The sequence below is a fragment of the Dysidea avara genome, chromosome 11 (genome assembly GCF_963678975.1).
Source record: "Dysidea avara chromosome 11, odDysAvar1.4, whole genome shotgun sequence".
Classification (NCBI taxonomy): domain Eukaryota; kingdom Metazoa; phylum Porifera; class Demospongiae; order Dictyoceratida; family Dysideidae; genus Dysidea; species Dysidea avara.
In genome coordinates, this window is record NC_089282.1 from 22,406,399 (window position 1) to 22,431,311 (window position 24,913).

The 24,913-nt window shown below is 36.5% G+C and overlaps 1 protein-coding gene across 5 annotated transcripts in view; it reads left to right on the forward strand.

Annotated features, from left to right (window-relative positions):
* Positions 1-22,359, forward strand: part of LOC136238265 (titin-like) — a 44,954-nt gene extending 22,595 nt beyond the window's left edge. For 3 of the 5 annotated variants that reach the window (XM_066028627.1, XM_066028626.1, XM_066028629.1), the window contains 7 exons: positions 417-728; positions 2,988-3,101; positions 6,270-6,356; positions 18,072-18,291; positions 19,320-19,393; positions 19,941-20,228; positions 22,180-22,359. In XM_066028627.1, coding sequence (XP_065884699.1) covers positions 417-728; positions 2,988-3,101; positions 6,270-6,356; positions 18,072-18,291; positions 19,320-19,393; positions 19,941-20,228; positions 22,180-22,193 — 1,109 coding nt within the window. In that variant the 3' untranslated portion in view covers positions 22,194-22,359. The remainder of the gene's footprint in view (positions 1-416; positions 729-2,987; positions 3,102-6,269; positions 6,357-18,071; positions 18,292-19,319; positions 19,394-19,940; positions 20,229-22,179) is intronic. The other 2 variants (XM_066028628.1, XM_066028630.1) reach the window with 2 other exon arrangements.
* Positions 22,360-24,913: the final 2,554 nt, after the last annotated feature.

The following is a 24,913-nucleotide window of genomic DNA, read 5'->3' on the forward strand; positions in this document are numbered from 1 at the left end:
TGGTTTCTAGGTGATCATTCCCAGGGGAGTGACCACTAAACTGCATAACACTATAGCTGCTAGCGATATCAATATTACTTATACTTAAGTTAGTCACTTTAGCATAATAGCATGTTATTCTTAGTTACAGACATTTACAAGATACAGATGATTGTGTGTACCAGACCGCCCGGACAAGAGAAGTTCTACTATGCTGTTTGCTTTTAGTATATACTGCATCTCCATGACAGTCAAACACTCCATTTTTAGTATGAAACCAAATTATTCAACAATCATTTCAACATAATAATTATATGATCATCATGATCACACACTTTAAACACTGTACTGTGCACCATAGATTGTACTACTTTGTATACATTATAGTAACATGAAATCACATTACAGGCATGTATTAAATAAGCTCTCTGTTGCAGAAACTCCACCTCATGTTGAAAGGATCGACTTCTTTAACTACATTAGAAGACATGAAGGGAGCAACTTGACTTTATCTGCAAAAGTATCCAGTAACATCCCACTGTTAGCTGGTTACCCAAAGTGGGCTGTAGATTTTAATCTATCTTTGCCCTCAACTGCTATGGTGGATAACTACACTATTAATGGAACAATATACAGTAATCTAACACTATATGAGTTGTCATTTGAAAATGACACTGGCAACTATACTTTTACTGCAGAGAATAAGTGTGGGAGCTCATTTGTATATGTTTACATTGATGTGAGGAAAGGTACATTACTTTATCATCATATTATAAGCTTTTGTTACCAATGGGAAAACTGTTTACATTACTGTACACAGTAAATGCACTACTGCACTTTTGAAACTGATGTGCTATGGTAGCACCTTGAAATGCTACGATAGCACCTAAAAGTGCTAAATTTTGACTGTTTCCATTAAAAAATAGAACTTTATATTGCTACCTTTTATGCTACCATAGCATCTTTGTTTTACTGGTGCACTGTAAATGGCATGAGATCTTTATTTCAGTCTCCTATGACCACGCATATTAAACATCTCTAATCTGTATCATGTGATTGGTAGCATCTCTATATGAATTTATGTAAATAATTGTATAATCTAGACACAAAGATATTCTGTAATTAAAAGGATCAGTATGAGCCCTTTTAATACTGGTACTACTCTAACAGTCTTTCAATCAAGGAGTAACTTCCTCTGGTGAAAGGTTGCATTAAATACGTATGCAACCAAGAACTGGACCAACATGAAAAGAACGTTTCTAGTATACCATTAGGCCAGAAGGAAAATTCTTTGGTTGTATAGTTTGGGAGGAAGTTTTGAGTGCTCGCTGCAGGCATGGTCACTAGTATAATCTGATGTTAACTGGTCATTCAGAATATTGGTCTTAGCCTAATTAACTGCATCCACACAAGTGATATATACTTAAGAAACTATACTGTAACTCATTCCATGAGTTGCAATGTGTAACAGAGCATTAAGCAAAATCACAATTGTTTAAGATTTGCTAAATTCTAAAGTCATCACTTTTGTACTACTGTAAAATGAAATAGGAAGACAATTAAGGCAAGTTCATAAAGCATGCATGACAAAACAACAATTCTCGAAATTAAATAATGTCAAACAGTGAAGACATCAAGTCTGTAGCATTACCTATAGCCATATTCAAGTTACACTTGGCTGAAAACATCAGTTAGATACCTGTGAAAGCTTTTCAGGTCACTCTGACTGCAAATTTGAGGTTGCCAGATGATACCTAGCTATAAACAAGTCATCGTGAAAGAAAAAAATTAAGTGATCAATTTTGGTGGGAAAGCTCAAACCATTATGAACCTACAGTGCTACCATACTGTATGATAGTACATGTAATTCGCTTTATTTTTGTGCAAAAATTTTTTGTGATAAAAATTTTCGTGTAAAAATATTTTCGTATGATATACGTAAATGACTGCTCTATTAGAGTAGTTCGATCTTGTATAAAAATTTTCGTGCAAGAAATTTTTGTACAAATTTTGCATACGAAAATTATTTTACAGTAAAAAAAGCAAATTACAGTATGTATATTATGCATCAGAAAAAATGGTTTTTCATGAAAGCAGTTTATCTTTCATTCAAACCAAATTAAATGCCCATACATATTTGATCACAACATTATGAATCCACATCTGCTTATATTGTGCTTATTGTAAGAAATCAGTTATGGGCTGGGTGATACTGCCATTTTAGCATCATGATTGGTACTAAAGCCACTTTTCACGATACTGAATAGTTCACAATACTTACAAATAATTCAATCATAGCTGGTGCTACATAGTGTACCTGCAGGAAGTCTTTAAAGGTAGTACCAAACTAGCCACTATCATCCTTGTTTACAATAACAGTTATTGTAACACATGCTTTGAGGTTATGTTATGGTGTTTACACCTCTCTACAGGGGTAATTTGGTAACCAGGTGGGTGGGCTTAACTAGTTACAAAGATTCTTAGCCTAACATATAGTGTTTATCTTTAATGACAGTAGGGTTTTATATCACAGTAGTTGATAATGAAATATCACAATATTAATACTTTTAAAATATGGTAATATATTGCTAAAACAATAATATCACTCAGCCCTAATGGGCATACGCAAGTATTTTTGAAAAGGAGTTTCCTAAATGACTGTTATATTAGAGTAGTTTATATTGCCCTACTGTTTTATTGGAGTATATTAACCTTTTTACAAAATTATTGTTCAGAATAATGCTACAAGTATTGCTCTTCCGTGAGAACTTTAGTAAAAGGTTGAAAATGTGTCCTGTTTCATGACAGATTCTGGAATCCAGAAGTTCCTATTTCTCAATGTTTAAAGTAGTGTGTAAAATCCAAAGGGTTTCCTAAATCCTGGGAAATTTCTCTGGGTACACCCTGACCATATGTGTTTGACAATACATTTACACAGAAACACGTTTGTGAAACGTATACTGAAAATTTTGATAATACATTGATACTGTTTTTTTTCATAATTTTAGTTACTGCAGATGACAGTACCAAAAACCTACAGAAGAATGCAATTATTGGTGGCAGTGTTGGTGGTGGTGTCACACTCTTGGTTGTGCTAATCGTGATTTGTTGTTGTTTTAGATGTAAGGATTTATAATGTTGTGTGCCAAAGCTAGGTTATGCTGTAGGAAATAAAATGATGAATAGGCAAAACTGTTACAACACACAGTTTTAGGTAACTTTTTCTTCCGTCAAAATGTCCTGTAGTTCCTGGATATAGGCACTTCTAATACTGTTCTTTACCTGTAATGCTGCATGTACATAATAATAATGGGTAGAACATACAGTTGTAGCTGAAAATAAAATGGAATGGCCACTTTGCTCTTTTCAGTATAGCTAATGTGTCTGGCACCTGTTTCTATATTGATGTGATAATGTACTGCTTCACCAGTGAATTAATTAGCTATGTTACAAAAGAGTGCAAGAAAAAATAAACATTTTACATTTCAGTGGGGATCATAGGAATAAAAATCAATGAAACAAGGTAGATAGTCTAGTACACCTGCAGCTATACTAGCTAGTGGACATTTAATCCCTACTTCAGTCATCAGTATCTGCTACCATCAGTATCTTGCTGCATAAATTTTTTTTGTCCAAACTTGCTGGCTATTTCAGAGGGGTAATTTCAACGGTAATGCATTTCTCAATGCTAAATGGACACTTCACTTCCACACAGCCTCGACATAAAGTATCAACATTGGAACATAGTACTAGACCATCTGAACTAGCACCAAGGTAAGCCTTGCTAGGCATTAAATGCAGCCCTGAGGTGATTGTCATTTCTTCACCTATACTAAGACGATCTTCAATGTAACATCTAATAGCACTCTGTTCATTTTCTCTACCCCAACGGATTTGGGGCGGCAGCACTGTTAGCTGTTTACCATATCCCATAATATCCTTGACTAATCGTCTTGAATCTGTTGTCTGCTTTCTGCTTCTGATTTCACCAAACCTGGAACTAGTCAGCCTTCCATTCCTTAGTGCATGCCATAACTTGCAATCACTTTGATGCTCCCTCCATCCTTTCAACTACATCAATATCCAACTTTGCTTTATCCAAGTACCATAGCACTGCTGTGTTGTAGGGTCAAACAAACTGTCGCAAGTGAGAGTAGTGGCATGCTCTCGGCTGAACAAGACATGATTCCACAGTGTTGAAGACGGCACATGTAATGCAGTAGCACTAGATTTTCAAAGCTGACCAAGCCCTGTACTAGGAACAGTTCTCTCTATTCTTTCAAGCAACTTCTGTGCAGCCTCTTCATCTATTATAATGTCTGATGACAAGGACGGTGAGGATCAAAAGAGGTTCGTGGGATGTGCTTTTCTTCCACTCGACCATGGCTAGGCTTCACAAATACCATGTCATTCGCACAGGTAGGCGGAACCAATTTCTTGGGTGGCTGATTCTACTTCATTGGCTGAGAAGTCTTGGGCACTTCAGTTGGCAACTCGTCACTCTGTCTCCGTGCATGGTGCTCCACAAAAAACAGCAGAGCTGCCACATGATTGCATGCTTGGCCCAATCTGTGAAAAGAGAAAACGTACAGCTACATGTAATACTATGGAACTATACAATTAATGAACTAGACACTATTTATATATTTAATGGTGCTCTACATAATATAAGGATCAGGGAAATATTCTCACCCAGAGACACAAGAACACTGAACACTGTAGACCTCACCAGTTTCAGTATTCACACTGACAAACACTTCCAGTGCATCACAGGTAAATGAATGGTAAACAAAAACTTGAAAATAAAGCACTTTCAGTGCGGATTCGGGCAAGACAGGGGACTGGTACAACCACACATTCTTTGATGTATCAATCATAAAAATACTTATAGGCCTTCAGGGACTCGAAGGCTCTCAGAGAATCCATATCAAATGTCTTATCACGACCATAGACTAAGTAAATTATAAGATTCATAAACGTGAAGTCGTTTAAAACACCTCTTTAATAAGGTCTTAGTCCAGTGAGTGACACTAGCCTAGAGAATGGTGGCAATAAACTCAAGATCCTCTTCACTTCATCTGTCAAGTATGACAGAGCAATGGGAGTTGTATCATCACTTCTGCTTGGCTGTATTGCTCCAATTCGTGCCATTCCTAATAATCTTTCAGTTATGTCACTCTTCTGCACCGCGCCAGTCAACCGTACTCCCAAATGCTTTGCAGACAGATTTCTCAAGTTCTCCACCTTCATCGAGCCTAGTGACCGTTTCAATTAACGAGTCGATTTCATCGTCTGTCAAGTATTGTCCTCGAAACAGCAAAGATTCCACTTCACTATTCATTGTATTCCCGGAGATATTCTGAACACATCATAGCACCGGCCCAGCTGAGCCAGTCATTTGCCTACCGTGATACGGATTACAGGGGCGGATCCAGAGTTTGGAAAGAGGGGGGGCACCTTGCTGAAAAAAGTTGAAGAGCAAAAAAAAAAAAAAGGTCACAACAATAATAGCTAGTTATCCTTTACCAAATATATTCTATCACGTATGTAAAATAAAATCCTTATTTATAGCTTCATAGGTAAGCTACACTGCCTCATGAACATTGTGACTGCTTTATTAGAGTAATTGACTGCTCTATTAGAGTATCTCAATCTTGTATGCAATTTCTTGGGGGGAGGGGGGGGGGGGGGGGGGGGGGGGGCATTTGCCCCAAATGCCCCATCCTGGATCCACCATTGGATTATAAAAATTATACGGCTTCTCCGTGTTACGTGGAAGTTCCAGTTGGGACTTTGCAGGTGGTTGCGAAATGGGTTAAACATCAGCAACACGATAATTATTTTAGAGGCGCTTAGTATGCAAGAAGTTCTGGGTCACAGTTTGACAGTTGGTTTTAACTTTGGTTTCAGGTGAGTTTGCAGTAAATGGTGGTAATATGTACAGTGCTTGAATCATAAATTGATTCTGATCTGACACAAAATTTAAGTATTTAGCCAGTGCTAATTTTTATTTGTATGATCCCTACTAGAATAATATTACTTTTTCTTACACTTGTAATAAGTATATGTTTTGATCATTATTACTTCAATGACAATTACTAGCAAAACTTCTACTCAGACTTCTCTACAGAGATCTTGCCAGAAGCACAGCTGCACTATAAAAGATGCAACTTATCTTGTTTCTTAGTTATCTCACATCAATATAAGCATAAATTAAACAACTATCTGTGTTGATAATGCATCATTTTGCATTCATGAATTACATTTTTATTGAATTGCTTGACATACAGGCAAAGGAAAATGTTGTACAAAGAATAATAGGGATGGCTATAACCCATTACTAACAATTAATGGAAATCAGGATGACCATATTCAAGGTACTGTAATTACATTTATTTTGTAAACACCTGTGAATGTCAAGCCCTACCCCCATCCCAGGGGTCCCCATATGCCTACTGGGAATTTGGCATCTATAACTTATCCCATCCCTTGGGCATATTTGATGGTGACAGTTTGCTGAATCAAAATTATTTTAATAAGTAAATTAAATGCCCTATTACACCCTCCCCCCCTCTTCAAGGTAGTTGAGCTTCAGTACTGAAGAATTAAACATTGGACTTTGTCAAATCCTCTGTATTGCACCACGCTACCAGGCACCACGCACCACACTACCAGGCACCACGCTACCACGCATCTATGACATTGATAGATGCATTAGTGTGATACTAGTTACACCTCATACTACTTATCTGTAAAATTATGCTCCTTTGTTATTGCTATATACCATACTTGAGTTATCATACGGTATTGTAGTACTTTATAGTAGGGATCATGCAGATCTGGGCTTTTCTAGCCAAAAGTAACAACACCCTAAAACCATCCTCAATTTCTCATGGTATTGGTTACTCACAGCAAAGCCCAAAAATGTCTTCATACCAACCCCAAACCCTTCCAAAAAGTGTCTATGGAATTATAAAAAATTTCTATCAAACATAATTTTATTGATGCCGGCAAGCATAACTCGACAATGGATATAGCTAGAGGCTTGATTTTTTCACTGTTCAACATTGCTTCATCCCGAGATGTTCCTTTCACCATCCGTAATATCTGCAATACATGCACCATGGACTTTCCTTTGTTCCCCAGTTCTTTTCACTGACAATGCAAGGTGTTCATTTATTTGCTATAGCACATTAGTGGCTTCCTGGTAATAATTTATTTAGTATGTGCTGCTCGACTTTCTGTGCTGGCTGTAGTTAGAATTATTATGACAGCAAATTACTGTAACACAAAAAGAAGTGAATATATCCATACTGTGTTGTGGAGTTTCTGTAATTGAAATGCACAGCAGGGATATTCACTTCTTTTTGTGTTACAGTAATTTGCTGTCATAATAATACTAACTCAAGCTTGTTTCAGTACTTTTTATTGGTGCACTATATTCTAGTTGATCCTTACTCTAGTTTAAAACTCTAGTCTACTTGTTTGTGTTCTTTTTATCCATACTGTATAGTAAGGACTACAAAGGAGTGGGTGTGGCCCATGAAAAAACATCACCCAAAAACCAGCCTCATTTTCCCCGAGTTTTAAAATCATTAAAGGGAATTTTCTACTGAGTAAATTACTGACTAACTGACTGACTGATGCCTTCAGACAAGCGTAAGTTGATAACAGCTAAAGCTATGGGCTTGATTCAATGTCGCCTCGACCCGAGAGGTACCTTTGGCATGTCACAGAACGTATAATGCATTCTTCATGGACTTACCAGTGTCCTCCTTTGTGTCCCATTCATCTTTGCTGACAGTGAAAAGTGTCGATTTGGCAGTAGCACGTGATAGCTTCCCTTCATAACAGAAATCGTCCGTATTTTTCATAACGGCTACTTTTTTTGTAGAGGTACTTTTCAAACAGTTCTTGATTCACACTGCTGTGTAATGGGTTGAGCACAGCTGACAAAGAAATGCACTGGATCAGGGGTGGTGAAGCAGGCGAAAGAGTGAGGAGACCAGGCCAGCTGTAAGCTAAAGACCAGAAAAGGGTAATTACCTGCTCACAATAGCTGCCCTCCATCCACTATATCCCCTTCTTTATAGCTACACATACATAGCTAAGTAGCTTGCTACACCATTTCTCTGAATACTGTGACTGCTGTATTAAAGTATCTAGATATTGACTGTTCTGTTAGGATGTCTCGGTCTTTTTTTGCCGACGTTGTCTCATAAAAGTGAAGGGAGGGGGGGCACAGTCCCTATCTCCATCACCTATGTAATGGACCACGAAAGAAATGGCACCGCATGCCCAGCTATATCATTTATCATCTAAAAAGTGAAGTATCCATTATGCTTTGTTGTCAGCTATTTTAGAATCGTTACACAGCATTAAGAATCAAGAACTGTTCGAAAAGCACCCCTAAAATCCCCCGCAATCCACCAAAATAAAGAAATGGTTGCGCCCCAGTTATATCAATTATTATCATCTGAAAAGTGAAGTATATGTGTGGGTTCACCAGTCATGATAAGTGTTATTTACAAAGAAGTTAACAAAAAAAGTACACAAAAATTTGGAATTTTCAGCTAGAGTAGGACCATAGCACATCGATAAAAGTACTGAAACAAGCTGGAGTGTGCATGATATTAAAATAATGAGTATTATATCCCTACTGTGCATTTTAGTTATGGTATCTTAAATGCACAGTAGGGATATAACACTTGTTTTTCTGTGATTTAATGTAATGCACTAATCCAGCTTATTTCAGTACTTTTTATCGATGTGCTATGGTCTCTACTCTAGTTGAAAATTCCAAAATGTTTTGTGTACTTGTAGAACTGATGATCAATCATTTGTTTCATAAAGGTGAATTGATGTAGGTATGGCAAAGAAGATGCCATCAATTTTTTCGTTGAACATAAACTGTAATTTTGCACATAGATTGGTGTACTGATATTCTACAACAATTGATTTAATGGATTGATTTATACATCTTATGGTTTAAAACAAGTGTACAGGAAATAAATAAGGGACCTAGACGCAGGGGTATGAAGAAGGCATACATACACAAAAAGAAACACACATACATCAATTATCAGTTAAATTAATTTGTTTAATAGATCTGACAGATCCCACAGTTCTGAGGAATGAGCATTGAAACTTCTGTATGAGCAGGATATTGCATTTCTGGCAGTTTGATCTAACAATGGCTAAATAGCTCTGGATGGTAACTTGCATAAACAAGATACATTGATCAGTGTTGCAGGTGTAAAGTGCCCTAAGCAACCAATTTCCATTGTTACAAGCTGTGTTCATAGAATGAAATACCTTAGTAGAAAGAGCTTACACAATAAAGCAGTGCGTAATGATAAAATGTTGACAAAACTAGGTGAAGTTCTGGTACAGTAGTGGTGTTGAGTGCCAAACTAGATATTTAGATTTAGCAATAAGTAGTGATCCTTAAGATATTGTTTATGAATTACTAATAAAGTTCGGTATTGAACGGTAGATTCATATGGTAGCCATCCAAGTCTGGAATGATGTCATGTTTTCGCAAACCATACACAACATGGATAGCTCTATTGTGAAGACGGTGCAACCGACTACTCAAATGCTGACTCAGTGGAGGACCCCAAACAGGCAGGACATAATTCAACCAAGGAATCCGCCAGCATCTGTAAAATGTATACTGGAAGCTCCTTCTGATGACAGCTAATTAAACACAGATAGTAAGCCATTTACTTGCAAATTTTGGCAACCTGAAATTTCCATGTAAGTTTGTGATCAATAGGCCCCCCAAATATTTCTGTTGAGTGACAGCCTTCAAAGAAACACCATCCAAAAATACTGCAGCAACATCAGCAGCACACTCTCGTCCACATACTCCAAACCACATAACACTTGACTTAGCTATGTGGAACTTCATTTTGCTGCTTGTAATCCACCTCGATAACTGAGTTAAATCATTGATTCACATAAAATACTCTGGACATGCTCATAACTATCACCACAACAGATAAGACAAGTATCATCAGCAAATTGTAACAACATTCCGTGGCATATCTGAAGGGACATAGTGTTAACATAAACAGTGGCCTTAGAGCACTACCCTGTGGTATACCCCCCAGGACTGGACTCCACTGAGAGAAAGAGCCATCACTCCTGACTTGTTGAACACAATCACTGAGACAACTAGCAAACCACCACAAAGAAGTACCACAAGCACCCAAACAGTGAAGACGCTGTAACAAGATCACATGATCCAGGGAATCGAAGGCCTTTCGTAAGTCAAGGAAAGCAGCACAAACTACTGCCCCACTATTCAAAGAATTAACAATCACACCAATAGCTTGCATCAAAATCTGCTCCAAAGAGTGGCCACATCGATATTTATCCTGATGATCATGAAGCAGTTGACGTTCTTCCAAATAAGTAGACAATTGATTAGCAATGATTTTTCTAACACTTTAGCCACTATGAACACTACGGATATTGGATGGAAGTTGGTGGGATCAATATCATCACTTCCCTTATGTTTCTTCCAAGCAGATGGTACAACTCCAGACTGAAGTGACTTATAATAATAGCTGTTAAGGGCTCAGCTATCTCTACAGCTACCTCCCTTAGAAATTGTGCAGAAAAACCATTGGATTCGGTAGACTTATGAACTTCCAAATGTTGTAATTGTGTAACTATATCAAAAACTTCAATTGGACAAAAACAAAACTTAGCAGCATCAGTATCAAAATCAGGTGGTAAAGTCCAACTATCAGCTGGTTGATAGGTTTCAGAATAGCAATACTTCTAAAATGCTCATTAAGAATATCCAATGAAACATTCTTGCTTTCAACAGAATTGTGAGAGGCTCTTCGTCCAATAACATGATTAATCTCTGGCCATAACCGAGAAGCAAGTTGTGGTGACTTGCGTGATTGCTTTAGTAATGAGCTAAGACAAACCAATTTTGCTTGACGGATAGGAGACTTCAACTGATTTTTACTTTTCTTTTAACTATATACTAAGGGTCCTTTGTGTGTTCTGCCTTACACTTAGTTTTATCTTTTGCCTTAATGGCACATAAAATTTCAGGAGTCATCCATGGAGTATTGCACTTGGAGTGTTTACAAGAAACCCTTTTCAGTGGTACATAAGAATCTAGAAGTACACTGTAATCAAGAAGACCACAAAAATAGTCCCACATATCGTCAGTGTTATCAAAGGAACCATAACCATCCATGGAGCCATAGAGAGGCAACCTCTGATACTTTTCCAACAGCAATTCCAAAATGGACAAATCCATCAAAATTCAGGCACAGGACACCAAACAATAATGTCAAAATCTACTATTTGTACATGATGGTCACTTAATCAATTCCATTTCTTCAATAAAACCGCCTTCATACACCTATGCACAAGTAACTGCTGGGTGAAAATTAAACATTGGTTGATTTGCTAATCCATGGTGAACATTGTAAACCAAATTCCAACACTGTAGACTAATCCAAACGGACGTTATGGCTGCAAATGTAAGCGCCTTAGTTTATTTTTAGTATAGCCACTGTACAAATCGATTTCCTTGCTCTTCCAACTGTCTATTGCTGTAATTCCAAAACTATTCACCATAATTGACTGAAACTTTGGTGAACCATTCCTTGAACAATGCAGATAATGCTGAGAAAATAAAAAGAAATTTGGAAGCTGTATGAACTAGACGGGTTTTCGTTGAGATGGTCGCACGTTGAGATGGTGACATATAGCCATGAATAAATAAATAAATAAATAGTGAATATAATTTAAACCAAAACAGCCAAGCTGTAAAAAAAGGGTGCAGCCCCTCAAAAGCTCAAGGTGAAGGAATTGTGAAATCTGAAGTGGCAGCCAATAAATGGCTGTGATGGTAGGTTAATGGAAAAAAATTTAACAACTTCAGGTGAATTTACGGTACCTCCTCCGACAGGATTTGACATCAAATTCACCTGAATTGTCATTATTAAAATTTTTACCATTAATCTACCATCACAGACATTTCTTGGCCACCACTTTTGATTTCACAACCTTTTCATCCTGGATTTTTTGGGGGCCGCACTCTTTTTTACAGCTTGGCTGTTGTTGGTTTAGATATCACTTCAATCCTTTTGTATTACAAGCCACAAAACCGGCCATAAACTGGCTTTGATGCTTCTTTGTAACTTGTTTTCTTTTCTTTACTACAGGAGTCATTGAACTTTACTACAGGAATTATTGAACAAAGGAAACAATCATAATAATACTATTGTGTGTATAGCTTTTTTGTCTGATTAAATATTTGAATATTAAACAACTGAATTGTCTCAATAAGGTGCTGGAGCAGACCATCATGAAAATTACCAATATCATCAAATAAACTAGATGGAAATGAATTCCACCACTATGTAGCTTGGTGTCGAAAGTAACACTGACTAATGTTCTTCTTGTAACGAAAAATGTCTGAAAACTATTGTGAGCACCTAGTTCTGTATAAATGTTTATGACCAAAGTGTATTGGTGGCTGCAGCAAAATACCCTCACCAAGATAATGGCCAAACATGGAAAGAATAGTTTAGTACTGTACAAACTTTAACATGGAAAGCCATCCAAAGTTTGCTCTGTGCTGTGATACATGGTCATACTTCTGCAAACCACAATTTAGACGCACAGCTCTGTTTTGCATACACTGTAAACAAGAGGTCCCCGTACAGGCAATGCATAAGTGTATCGTGAAAAAACCTTGCATTCTCACCAAATATTTGACATGTATATTGATTAACATCAGATTATAAGACATGTTTCCACAAATCTTTGAAACATGTGAGGACCAATTCAGCCTGCAGTCAAAAGTTTCCCCCAAGTATTTCTGGTTATCAATGACTAAATAGAAGAGTATCATCATGTAGAATAGACCACTTTACGGAATGTTATTTGGATAATAAATTAGCTATTGCATAATAACTGGAGTACTATGGTGGATGGATTGCCTTCTTGAAAAATGCTATTATTTGGCCTATATATGCTTTGCCACAAGTCTATGAAACTAGTTTCATTAATGCAGTTATGGTCTAGGGATAACTGACAAGGTCAATCAGAGACTTGCTCATTACTTGTATGGGTGCACTCAGTGGTAATAATCTGTAGCATGGTAATAAGTACTTCTTTATCACCCTATTAAAGCATTCTGAGCCACTGTAAATGTTGTTTTACATTAGTAAGGGAAACCATTAAGCACATAACAGAGTGTAGTCATAATGCTTACTGCACTGTGATCATTATGAAAATTAGTCATCGAATACCTGTAGTTCATCTTACAAAAATTCAACCTTTATTACTACTAACACTCACATTAGCATTGCCACAGACCACACAGGATAGCAAAATCAGTGTTCTGCTCCCCCCATTAACTACATTTAAAGGAATTTAAACTTTATGAAAGTTTATTCATTTGAATGTAAGCATGAATGAACACAAGATGCAAGTCTGCAACACTGTTTTACTAGGGCCAAGAAAGTGGACTAAAGTCACCAGATGACCTTCACATGATCAAACATGTGGGTGGCTGGGAAGCCACATAGTATAATTTTGATTAGCTGTTGATTTTATTTTTTAGTTTTCTTTCTGTTCACCTCACTTAATTCTACTTTGTAAATGCTGATTAGTAAACATTTATAATTTCATAGATCTGCTAATGGAAATTATAGATTGTTCTAGAACATTCTATATATTAGAAGTCTCCTAAATGTGCACTCTACAGTAGAACCTCTCTTATCTGGGTGGTCTGGTACCAACTGCTGCCTGTATCTTGGAAATGTCTGTAACTAAGAATAAAGCTTTAAAATACATTAATACTCATAACTGACACACATATCTCTGTACAGTACAACACACAGCTAGTTAGCTACGGTATACCTTTAAAACATACATTGTATACATGTACAGTACATTGTTTATTTTTGTGTACTAAAGAATGTTAATAAATTTGACTGAACTAAGTTATCACACCTTTTCTTTGCAGCTAGATCACTCCACTGTTCAACCAGTAACAGATGAGCCGACTCAACTTCTTCTTGTGATTCCAACCGCTGTAAACCATGCAATGCTTTACAAGCTTCAGCATGGGAGATAGTTGGTTGTTGTTCACCGTCAGAATCTGATTCATTTTCTGAATCATTTTCTTCACGCCTTACCATTGCAACAATTTCATCATCTGAAAGCATTTGATGCCCTGGATCATTAGCATCTTCAGCAAGCCATTGTTCTGGAGTTTGCCATCCATCGTTACTCTCTGAGTAGCCTATACAATTGAACATCTCATAAAAATCTGCATTGTTGGTGTCAACATCAAATGCACTATCAGTGCTTTCACCAGTACTGGTGGAAGGAACAGTGCTGGTTGTTGTGTCACCAGTGCTGGTAGAACGAGAAGGGCCTGTAGTGGCTTCAGCAGAATTATCAATACTACTGGTAGAAGTACTGCCACTGATGGCACAACTGGAAAACAGTTGATTCCATCCTCTTTTCAAATTTTCTACAGTTATTTCATCCCAAGCTTTGGCAGACCAATAAACAGTATCTTTGATAGTCAGCTACAGTACTTCAAGACATCAGGTACAGACAGTGATGATGACTGATCTTCAAGAATCAAGTGTTGTAACAAAATTTTTTGTAATGTTTCTTTAAGCCAACTAGTTTGCCTTGATCCATAGGCCATATGACAGAAGTTGTATTGGGCAGTAAAAACATTGTAATGACTTTTCCATCTTTAGATTTCAAGACTTCTTCGCTTGGATGGGCTGGTGCATTGTCTAAAAGTAATAATACTTTATACTCAATATCGTTGTTTCTGCTGCTTCTTCACATGAGGAACAAATTTGTTATGAAACCAGCTTTCAAACACAGTGGTATCCATCCAGGCATTTGTTTGCTTGTAAGAATGAACAGGTAAACTATTCATATCCATGTGTTTAAAACGCCGTGGCTTTTAGTATTTGTGGACAAATGCCAATAGCAACTTACATGTTCCTGATGCATTAGCACAGGCCAACAATGTTACTCTATCTTTAGATTGCTTGAAATTCTTAGCTTGCTTCTTTCCACAGGCTACAAGAGACATTGAAGGCATTAGCCTCCACCACAATCCAGTTTCATCTGCATTAAAACGTGCTCTTTGCTATAGCCTTTCTTTTCCATGACTTCCTTGAGAGTAGAGTGAAAAGGTTCCACAGCAGTTGTATCAGCTGACAGTATTTTACCTTGAAGTGAAAGCGCTCTGATACCATGACACCAGTGTTGGGAGTAACGCGTTACTTATGTAACGCTTTACGTAATATTATTACTTTTGTGGTAGCAAAGTAATACTATAACAAAATACGCTATAAAAACAGGTAATATAACTCAAGTTACTTTACTTACAAATGTAACGTGTTACCTAAGTAATATAGTTACTGTAACGAATCTAATATTATGTAATATTAATACTACAAGTAACAAAGTTACTAATCTTGTTAGTTATCCACTGAGTAATGCCTAGCCACAATGAAGTAACGAAGCCTACTGAATGAAGCTTATTTACCAGCTTCTTACTTATAACCAAGATTTGCACATTTTCCAACAACGCAATCATGTCATGTGATAAGGTGGTAGTTTCACACGTGACAGCTTAAGGCTGTGGACAGTAATATAATATGTAATATTATTATAGTTATTTTATTTTATGGGTAATATGTAATTGTAACTAAATAGTTCAGCTGTAAGTAATATGTAACTAGTTACTTTTACAAAGTAACTTGCCCAACACTACTTGACACCTACAATACTTCTGACCTTGGGTACAGCACAGCAAAAAGTTACAATGCTTTCTCCTTAATTATTGGCCAAGATACCGGGGTACCTTTTGCACATTGTTGCAAGAACCACAAATAACACACCTTGTCCAAATCATCTGCGTAACAATGGCTCACGTACTAAACAGCATTGTTTCGCAAACTGCTTTGGATTATAGCACGTGTTTCTTTATCTTCTCTCTATCTTTCCATATATCACTTATTGTCGATTTGCTAAGTTGAACTGTTCTGCCATTGCTCTTTGTGACTTCTCTTTCTCAAGTTGCTCTATAACTTTAAGTTTCATTACTAGTGTAGCAACTTTACATTTCCGCTTTCCTTCAACTGAAGACCTAGACCGCATTATTTTTAAAAACTTACCACAATTGTTGTTTTTTGTCCTAGACCTCATCCAGACAATGGAGGTACCCAAATAAAAGATGTCCGGTTCCACTTTGTTAGACAGGAGGATAGCCAGGAATGTTTTGAAGGGGGTTCAAATTTAATGTGGAATGTCTTAAGGGGAAGGCCTGGGTGCTTCCCCTAGACCATGTTTGAACAAAAATGATGCATACACAAAACGTGCCTTTAGGCAGTAACATTAAAAGGTGCTGTTTGTGCATCTAACTGGCTAAAAACCTACACACTGCTGTTTATATGCAGCTTATAGAAACTATAAACCTATTGTAAAACTATCTAATCTTCTCTTTCAGACAGCATACTGACAGCCAACTTCAATTTCCTAGCACATGGAAGCCATCCACACTCGAGTCCCTTTGTTGACAATACTTTTTTCCAACTATACATTATTCTTGGCTGGTCTTCCTGTGTCAGTAACTTCTGACTTGGCTTGCACTCCAATATGTCTGAGACAGTGTTTATTCTAGAGCTGTTAGGCCCCCCCCTAAAATCTCAGACTCACCCCCTAAAATTGTGAGTGACTGCTTAGTAGGTTCAGCTTGTTTTTAAAATGGCACACAAACTTTAGAATGTTCTCAGATTCAATCTCAAGAGTGTTTAATAAGTAAAACAATTTTCTCAGGTCAAAAATTGCATATACAACCTTAAAACGCTCTCAGGTTCAACATCAGACTATTTAAGTTTTAAAAGTCTCCTAGGGTACATACACCACGTTTACCCAGTTTTTTAAAAAATGTCCTCTCAGAGAGTGTAATTTTGTAAAATATTCAAAATGGCATGCACAGCCAGCAAATATACTGCCAGATTAAATCTCAGAAAACTTGATTTTAAAAATATCCATAACCATGAAAATACCCTAATATTCAATTTGAAATAGCCTACAAGGTTCTTGTAAGACAACCACTTATACAGTCGGTATTATACACGCAATGATATTCAATACAATATCTCAGTGATCTCTCACATAAATTTTTTATTCACCAGTTTCAACAAATGCAGTGTACTACTAATAAAATAATTGCGTACATGAGGTGCACATAGTTGTCCAAGATATTACATCATTATGTCATCACTATGCATCATGCTCTACCAACCAGGATTTGGCTTCACCCAATCCACACAAAAACCAAAATCAACACTCATGACACAGCTTTAAATGACTAACCAGTTTCACAACTATTTCAACTGTTTTAAATGTGGACAACTATATGTAGACTTTCAGACAGACACTTGGTCACCCCCAAAATTCCTGATTTCCCCCAAAGGAGAAATCCTAGAATAAACACTGGTTCGAGACATCATGTGCTCACAACATGTAACAAATAAACAAACTATTCATCAGTAAATATACTAACCTGACACATGCATAACACGACCACTAAAGTTTAGCAGCTGCTGCCTTGTAATATGTCTCGACCAACCATTGAACAGCCCTTCACCATTTCACTCGTGCCATTGCCCCCTTCAGAGGAAGAATTTTTTTAAAAATTTAAAATCACACCAAATCTTACAGCTCTGGAGCTCTCTGGTAGCTACTTGCCCACTGGCGCTCCTCTGTACTACTCTTGAGGGTCACATCACATTAATGCTGAACCTTTGCAAATCATATCTATTGCATCACGTGATCAATTGCACACGTGATGGGGGGTTCACCCAAACCATCTGAACCCATCTGCCTACACCCTTGTTAGAGTATTGCAACAATATCTGGTAATCAAAGTCTTTTTTCATTTTTGTGATATAAAATCAAACTGTTGATTTGAAATGTTTATGGTAATGAGTATAGTACTACACATATAATGGTACATACTCATACACAAGTGCATGTCATCAATGTTACCTCCTATTATACAGTTCCATCAGTACCAACCAACCTGACTGCAAAGGCATTGTCACATGATCAGATTAAGATCACATGGGGACCAGTTGCTGATAACGGTGGTGCTGATGTGAACAGCTTTGTATTGAAAGTTGCTGAGGTAGACACTGGAACACTGGCTAGTGGTGATAGACAACTTCCAGGAAATATAAGAGTTGCTTCACTAGATGGTCTTAAGGATAACACTAAATATTGGTGAGTCTGACTTGGGGAACAATGATTGGTATAGTTTTATTAGATATGTGATTTGTATAATTATGATTGATATCTGTGTATACACTTATATATTTTTCATGCATCTTTTGTGGAATTTACCAACACTGAATCAGGGTCATAGCCAGAAAATTTCTAATGAGTGGGCATACATGATTCCCTGTATACACACATGAAGCATACTCTCATTGATGAGAAAATAATGCGTATGCACACAAGATCTACAGCTAGTTATGCTACTATAGTAAATGATGCTGCATGCAAATAAACCAGCTAAACTCTATAGCTGTGTTTTTTTACAATATACACTTGTAGTTGTTATGATTGCAAAGTTTTTTTAGTTTGTATAGATGCATGTGTCAAAGTCTAAATATAGACTTACTGGATTCATCAAAATAGATTAAGAACAGCATACTCTGATATTGTTTGTTTTTCGTGTCTACAGTATAATTATGTGTATTAAATATGTTGTGTTAGGTTGTTTGTGTATTACATTAAGTTTGAACTAGGCTGCCATTTTGGGCAAAACTGTAACAGTTGGTGATGGTTGGGCAACTAATAATTTTAATCACAGGGAAAATGCCCATCCATGTCCTACCCTAGCTACAGCTTTGACACTGATTTGAGTTATATTGAAAATTTTTGTATTAGTATCATCATAATAATATGTAGTGGAGGTTGCATTGGTCACACCAACATCTCATGATCTCAAGAACAGTTCACTCCATTCAACCCAGATATTGATACACGTATTCTAACATGAGAATTGTAAATAGATCTACTGTATATATAGAGAGCCTTTCTTTCTGCCACCCATTCCATTGTGTGGCTTTTCAAAGGCTAGCTACCTTATGCACACTTCTCATGAATGTCACATAACAAAAGGATTTCACAATAGCATTACCAACCATGTCTAGCTACACAAAATCACACATAGCATTAGCACATCATACAGTTAAGATACATCCTTAGATTTGACATCTCATGTGTTGTTGGTGTGCATTATTTAGTATCGAAGTTGCTGCTGTCAACTATGCAGGACAGGGAAACACTACCACAACTACTGTGACAACTCTAACGTTGGGTAAGTACAGTAGTCCAACAGCTATTTAGATAACTTTTTATCCAACCAAGCTGTAATATAGCTTAAATAGTGGACACAAGAGGCTGCATTGGAATCCACAGAAGTCTATGACTGTATCAGCTAATGATAAAACTTTAAATTATCCAGGAACTCCTTAATAGGCCTGAGTCAAATATGTTCAAAACTTTGCCCAAAATGCTTTCACTAAATTTTCACCTATTGTGCTCTTCAGGGTTCCCATTATGCTCACATTATACTCCTAGGTTAGCAAAATTTCTTTACAACAGTTATCTTGGAACATTTTAATCAGTAAATGTTCTATTATACTATTTCAGTACAAAGTGGCTCTGTTAGAGAGTATCAATCTAAGGAGCTATGTACAATGCATTTAATGATCCTAATTACAGAGGAAATCTTGTAAAGCATATATTTTATTATACTTTTGGCCTAGTTAACACTAAAATAATACTGAACAATAATAGAACTATTGTGTGTTTGTGTGTATGTTTGTCTGAACTGAGCCATTGTATGTAATTTGATTTTGTAGCAATGACATGTACTGCTGCACGTGAAAGAATAAGAAACCACTACACAAGACTTACAAACCTTCGTATCAGTTCAATACTGACTTTGCTTTATAGCAATGGAACAATTACACATGATGAGAAGAAATACATTGATAGTATAAACTCAGATAGAGATAAGATGACAAACTTTCTTGACAACATATTAATTCCTAGCTTAAATAACAGTTTTGCACAAAAATACATTGGGTTTCTTAAAGCACTGAAAGAGGCGGATGATTTAGCTATGAACTCAATGGCTACAGAAATTGGTATGTGCTTGTTAATCTGTAGTATTTTACATGACAGACTCACAACTGCTGTATTCATATTCAATTTACTGCAGTAGACATATTGTTAATCACTGTAATAATATCTGGTGTATATCCTGCAATGTTATCATTGGAAATCTGGTGCTCTAGCTGTTTGTTATGCCCTTTATAATTGTTTGCTAATATACCATAATATATACATGACGCTCATGCACGCACGCATGCACACACACACACACACACACACACACACACACACACACACACACACACACACACACGTGCATACATATCAGGGGCGGATCTAGAGTTTGGAAAGGCGGGGTGCACTTTGCTGAAAAGTTGAAGAGCAAAAAAAAAAAAAAGTAAAGTAATGACAGCAATAATGGCTGCCCTTTACCAATGTATTTACTATAAAGTATATAAAGATCCTTATTCAGATCCTTATTCAGATCCTTATTATAGCTTCATAGTTAAGCTACACTAACACTGTGACTGCTTTATTAGAGTGACTGCTCTATTAGAGTATCTCGATCTTGTATGCACGTGCCCCCTGTGCCCCACCCCCTGAATCCGCCACTGCATATTATATGTGTACGTATTTGTATGACTTGTATACAGAAGCTCTATTTCAAGATGCATGATAGTGTGCTGTGTGGCCAAGAAAGCCATCATATCACACCATGTATATATTGACAGGAAGAAAGAAAACACGATTTTCATGCCTGCATAGCTTCATGGTCCCTTCTCCAAAGCACACCATTTTTTGTATTATAGTTGTCCTCCAGGTAGGGTAGGTCACAAAGCAAATTTGATTAATTTCAAATTTTTGTCACGGCTACAGAGTAAACCACATGTGAGAATAACCTGAAAATTTTGTGTACATAAGCTGATCATCATAGCAGTGCCTTTCGATGGCAACTACAGAGTTATAAAGAAAAACCATTAGCATAAATGATGGGCTGAGATACTCTAATAGAGCAGTCACCGCAGTGTAAACAAGTACACAAAAAGCTTACCACTCTATAGGATTTGATTTGAACCACCTCCACACCTAATACCTACATCCTTAACCACTGAGCCACTACAATCTTGACTATTCAGCTCACTTAATTTCTACTTTATAGATGAAAATCTCTAGCTGGCTTAAATCTGATTATTAGTAAATGTTTATAACTACTTATATCATTAAAGTTAGGTGGAATAGATCTCAACAGGCATCTTGAGCAGGGACATAGGAAATGTAACTCTTACATCTACATTACATTTCCTATGTCCCTAAATTGTCTAGATCCATTCCACCTAACTTTAATGATATAAGTAGTAACTTAAGCTATTGGTATCATGAATTGCAATTTGTTTTATTTCATGCACATGTGAATTTTGGCTGTGGGTACAGTTTTCCCAGAGACCTGACCTTTAATGCATTAAAAAGTCTATTAAGTTTAAAAAATTAATAATTTCACAGATTTACCAATTAAAATTCTAGTTTGTTCTAGAGCATTCTATGTGTGTTCTATTAGGAGTTCCCAAAAAAACTGGACTCTACTTACAAGTATAGTATTAATAACAAAAATAGGCAGTACAGTATGTGTATTAATTCTGTCTTCAATAATCATCATTGTGTGTGTGTATATATAAAAAGAAATGTAGGTTTAAAAAAATCTGGTTTTGAGGCCTTATAAAGTACAAAGAAGTGAAATCCACACAAAACAGCCAAGCTGTGTAAAAGGGTGTGGTCTTCAAAAGCCTGGGTGAAAAAGTTGTGAAATCAAAGGTGGCTGCTGTAAATGCTGTTATTAATATTTGTTACCACTAACATCATTGCACATATGCTGCCACACAGTCTTTTTCATCCAGACTTTTGAAAGCTGCACTCTTTCACAGCTTGGCTGTTCTTGTGTGGATATTACGAACAAATATGCATATCATTTTGTTTTTAATTTCTCAGGTCCATCAAGTTGAAATGAATGATTTTTCCACTCAACAATTAGAGATAGCTATAATTATAATTGCTATTATAGATACACATTTAACTATTTTTATAACTATATATATACGAGTCTGCTATTGATGATGTATCTGTTTGTATTTTATATGTCATGACCTGATTTAAAATCTATAAAACTAGTTGACCAATTTTAAAATGGGTCAGTATAAGCATAAGAGTTACTATCAGTCTGCAGAACAATGCAAAACAGAGTGAAAGGTTCTCAAAACTTTAATACCTGCTGCTGATGTCAGTTTGAGTCTTGGACACTTCTCTATGCTAAAAGTTTGTAGTCTTCTTATGTAGCTAATCACATATATAGCCAGGAGCTTATTATTGCCAAAGGCATGTCTTGCAGCACTTGTGGCATGTCTTGCGAGCTTATGCGCTTGTGGCACTTATGAGCTCCTGGTATAGCTAAGGAATCATTACAGATTGGTTAACACACATTATAGCAATATCTATAATAATGCTGATGACAGGTGACATTTAACAGAATATTGCAGCTAACAAATTTAAACCAGCTACTGGTAACAGCAACAGTTTCATGCTTGGCTTTTCTCATCTCGGATGGTAGGGCAGTTTGAATTCAAAATTCATGTTTTGTTTCCTGATTTTTTACAGAAAGCAATACTGTGCTGAGCATTAGCCAATCATTTGATTATTACTTTATGTAGTTTTATGACAACTCTCTGGATAAGTATCAAGTTTTAGGCATTCAATCTTTTGTCCAAGGGATGAAATTTAAAAAAAATCAATGTTGTATCTTGTGAGATACTATTATGGCCACTCCAATTGGTAATTATATTCCTGGTCCATCATTTCTGAAAAAAAATGAAATTTCAGAAATACATGGGAAAATTCCTATATTAGTTTTTTGATAAGCTTGATTTCAGAAACACACATTGTGCTGCAATAAATTATGTTAATTTCACTATTAAATTTGAAGTTTATTCCAAATATGACAATGTGGTGAATCTACAGCCAGTGTTGATTCTAGACCTGACCTACAGGGGGGAAGTAGGGCACAACATGACTATTATTGTATGGGTGTAGCATCAAGTAGAATTTCAGGAGTATCTAGATCTAGGGTGCAACCCCCAGAAGCTACAGGATTTTTGCAATTTGAAGGCTTGGAAACAGCTTAAAATGTATGCTACAAAACATAAAAAATGTTAAAAATAACATTGTCAATCTATACTGCAACTTTCCTCCAAGAATTTTCAAACTTATTTTTTGCCATGGGCCCCATTAGAATTGCCTATGTCTACAGTAGTAGTCATGTGCAGCATGCTGGCTAGGCTCTCTGACATTGCATGTGTTGAGTCCCTATTCATTTTCAGCCAATTTTGGTTTAAATTTAGGGCCTTGAATTTGTAGTGCCATGCTTTGAAATTTAGATGCTGCAATAAATGGGCATGGCACATACCATGGATCAATCTATTCTCCAACTTATGGCAGTACAATGCAAGATGCTACTTTGCCAGTATGCTCTTTCTTTGGAGAATGATTTGGGAGACTTCAGTTAACCCAGTAGCGTAGCTATAGTTATGAAGTTATTAAAGTAGTCACTGTGAAAAAAGAGGGATATAAGATGGTATTTCCAGTGGCTTATTGAATACAAAAAAGCTTGATATGGGAAGCAATAAAACCCGGAATAACGGAACAGCGGAATAAGCGAAAAATACATTCTTAATATTTTACTACTATATATACAGTCTATAGCATTTATACAATACTCACCTCGTAGCAATTCCACAGAGAATCACTAAGGCGATCCTCAGGGCGATCTTTAAATAGAACTAGCACAAAACTAACCACTCTAGAATAATCTAACTAAGCTAAAATACTTTCTAATACACTTTACTACAAAATCGCTACAACACTATAAGTTCTTTCTGTTACAGCTACTTATACCAGCCATCACACGCGAGTAACTACCCGAATTTATTAGAATCAAGCTGCATAAAGTGATGTCAGCTAAATACAGCACTTAACCTTTTGAATTTACATTAAGCTTGTTTGGCGATGGATAACTAACAGGTTAGCCAAAGTAGATTATTTCAGAGAAGATTTCTTAGGATGGAATGTTGTCACTAATAAATTCGGGCAGTTACTCGTGTGTGATGGCTGGTATAAGTAGCTGTAGCAGAAAGAACTTATAGTGTTGTAGCGATTTTGTAGTAAAGTGTATTAGAAAGTATTTTAGATTATTCTAGAGTGGTTAGTTTTGTGCTAGTTCTATTTAAAGATCGCCCTGAGGATCGCCTTAGTGATTCTCTGTGGAATTGCTACGAGGTGAGTATTGTATAAATGCTATAGACTGTATATATAGTAGTAAAATATTAAGAATGTAATTTTCGCTTATTCCGCTGTTCCATTATTCCGCTGTTCCGTTATTCCGTATTCCGGGTTTTATTGCTTCCCGCTTGATATAACCTGTAGTATACTAACAATCTCATGTAAGGCTTTAGTTAATGTGTTAAACGGGAAGCAATAAAACCCGGAATACGGAATAACGGAACAGCGGAATAACGGAATAAGCGGAAATTACATTCTTAATATTTTACTACTATATATACAGTCTATAGCATTTATACAATACTCACCTCGTAGCAATTCCACAGAGAATCACTAAGGCGATCCTCAGGGCGATCTTTAAATAGAACTAGCACAAAACTAACCACTCTAGAAT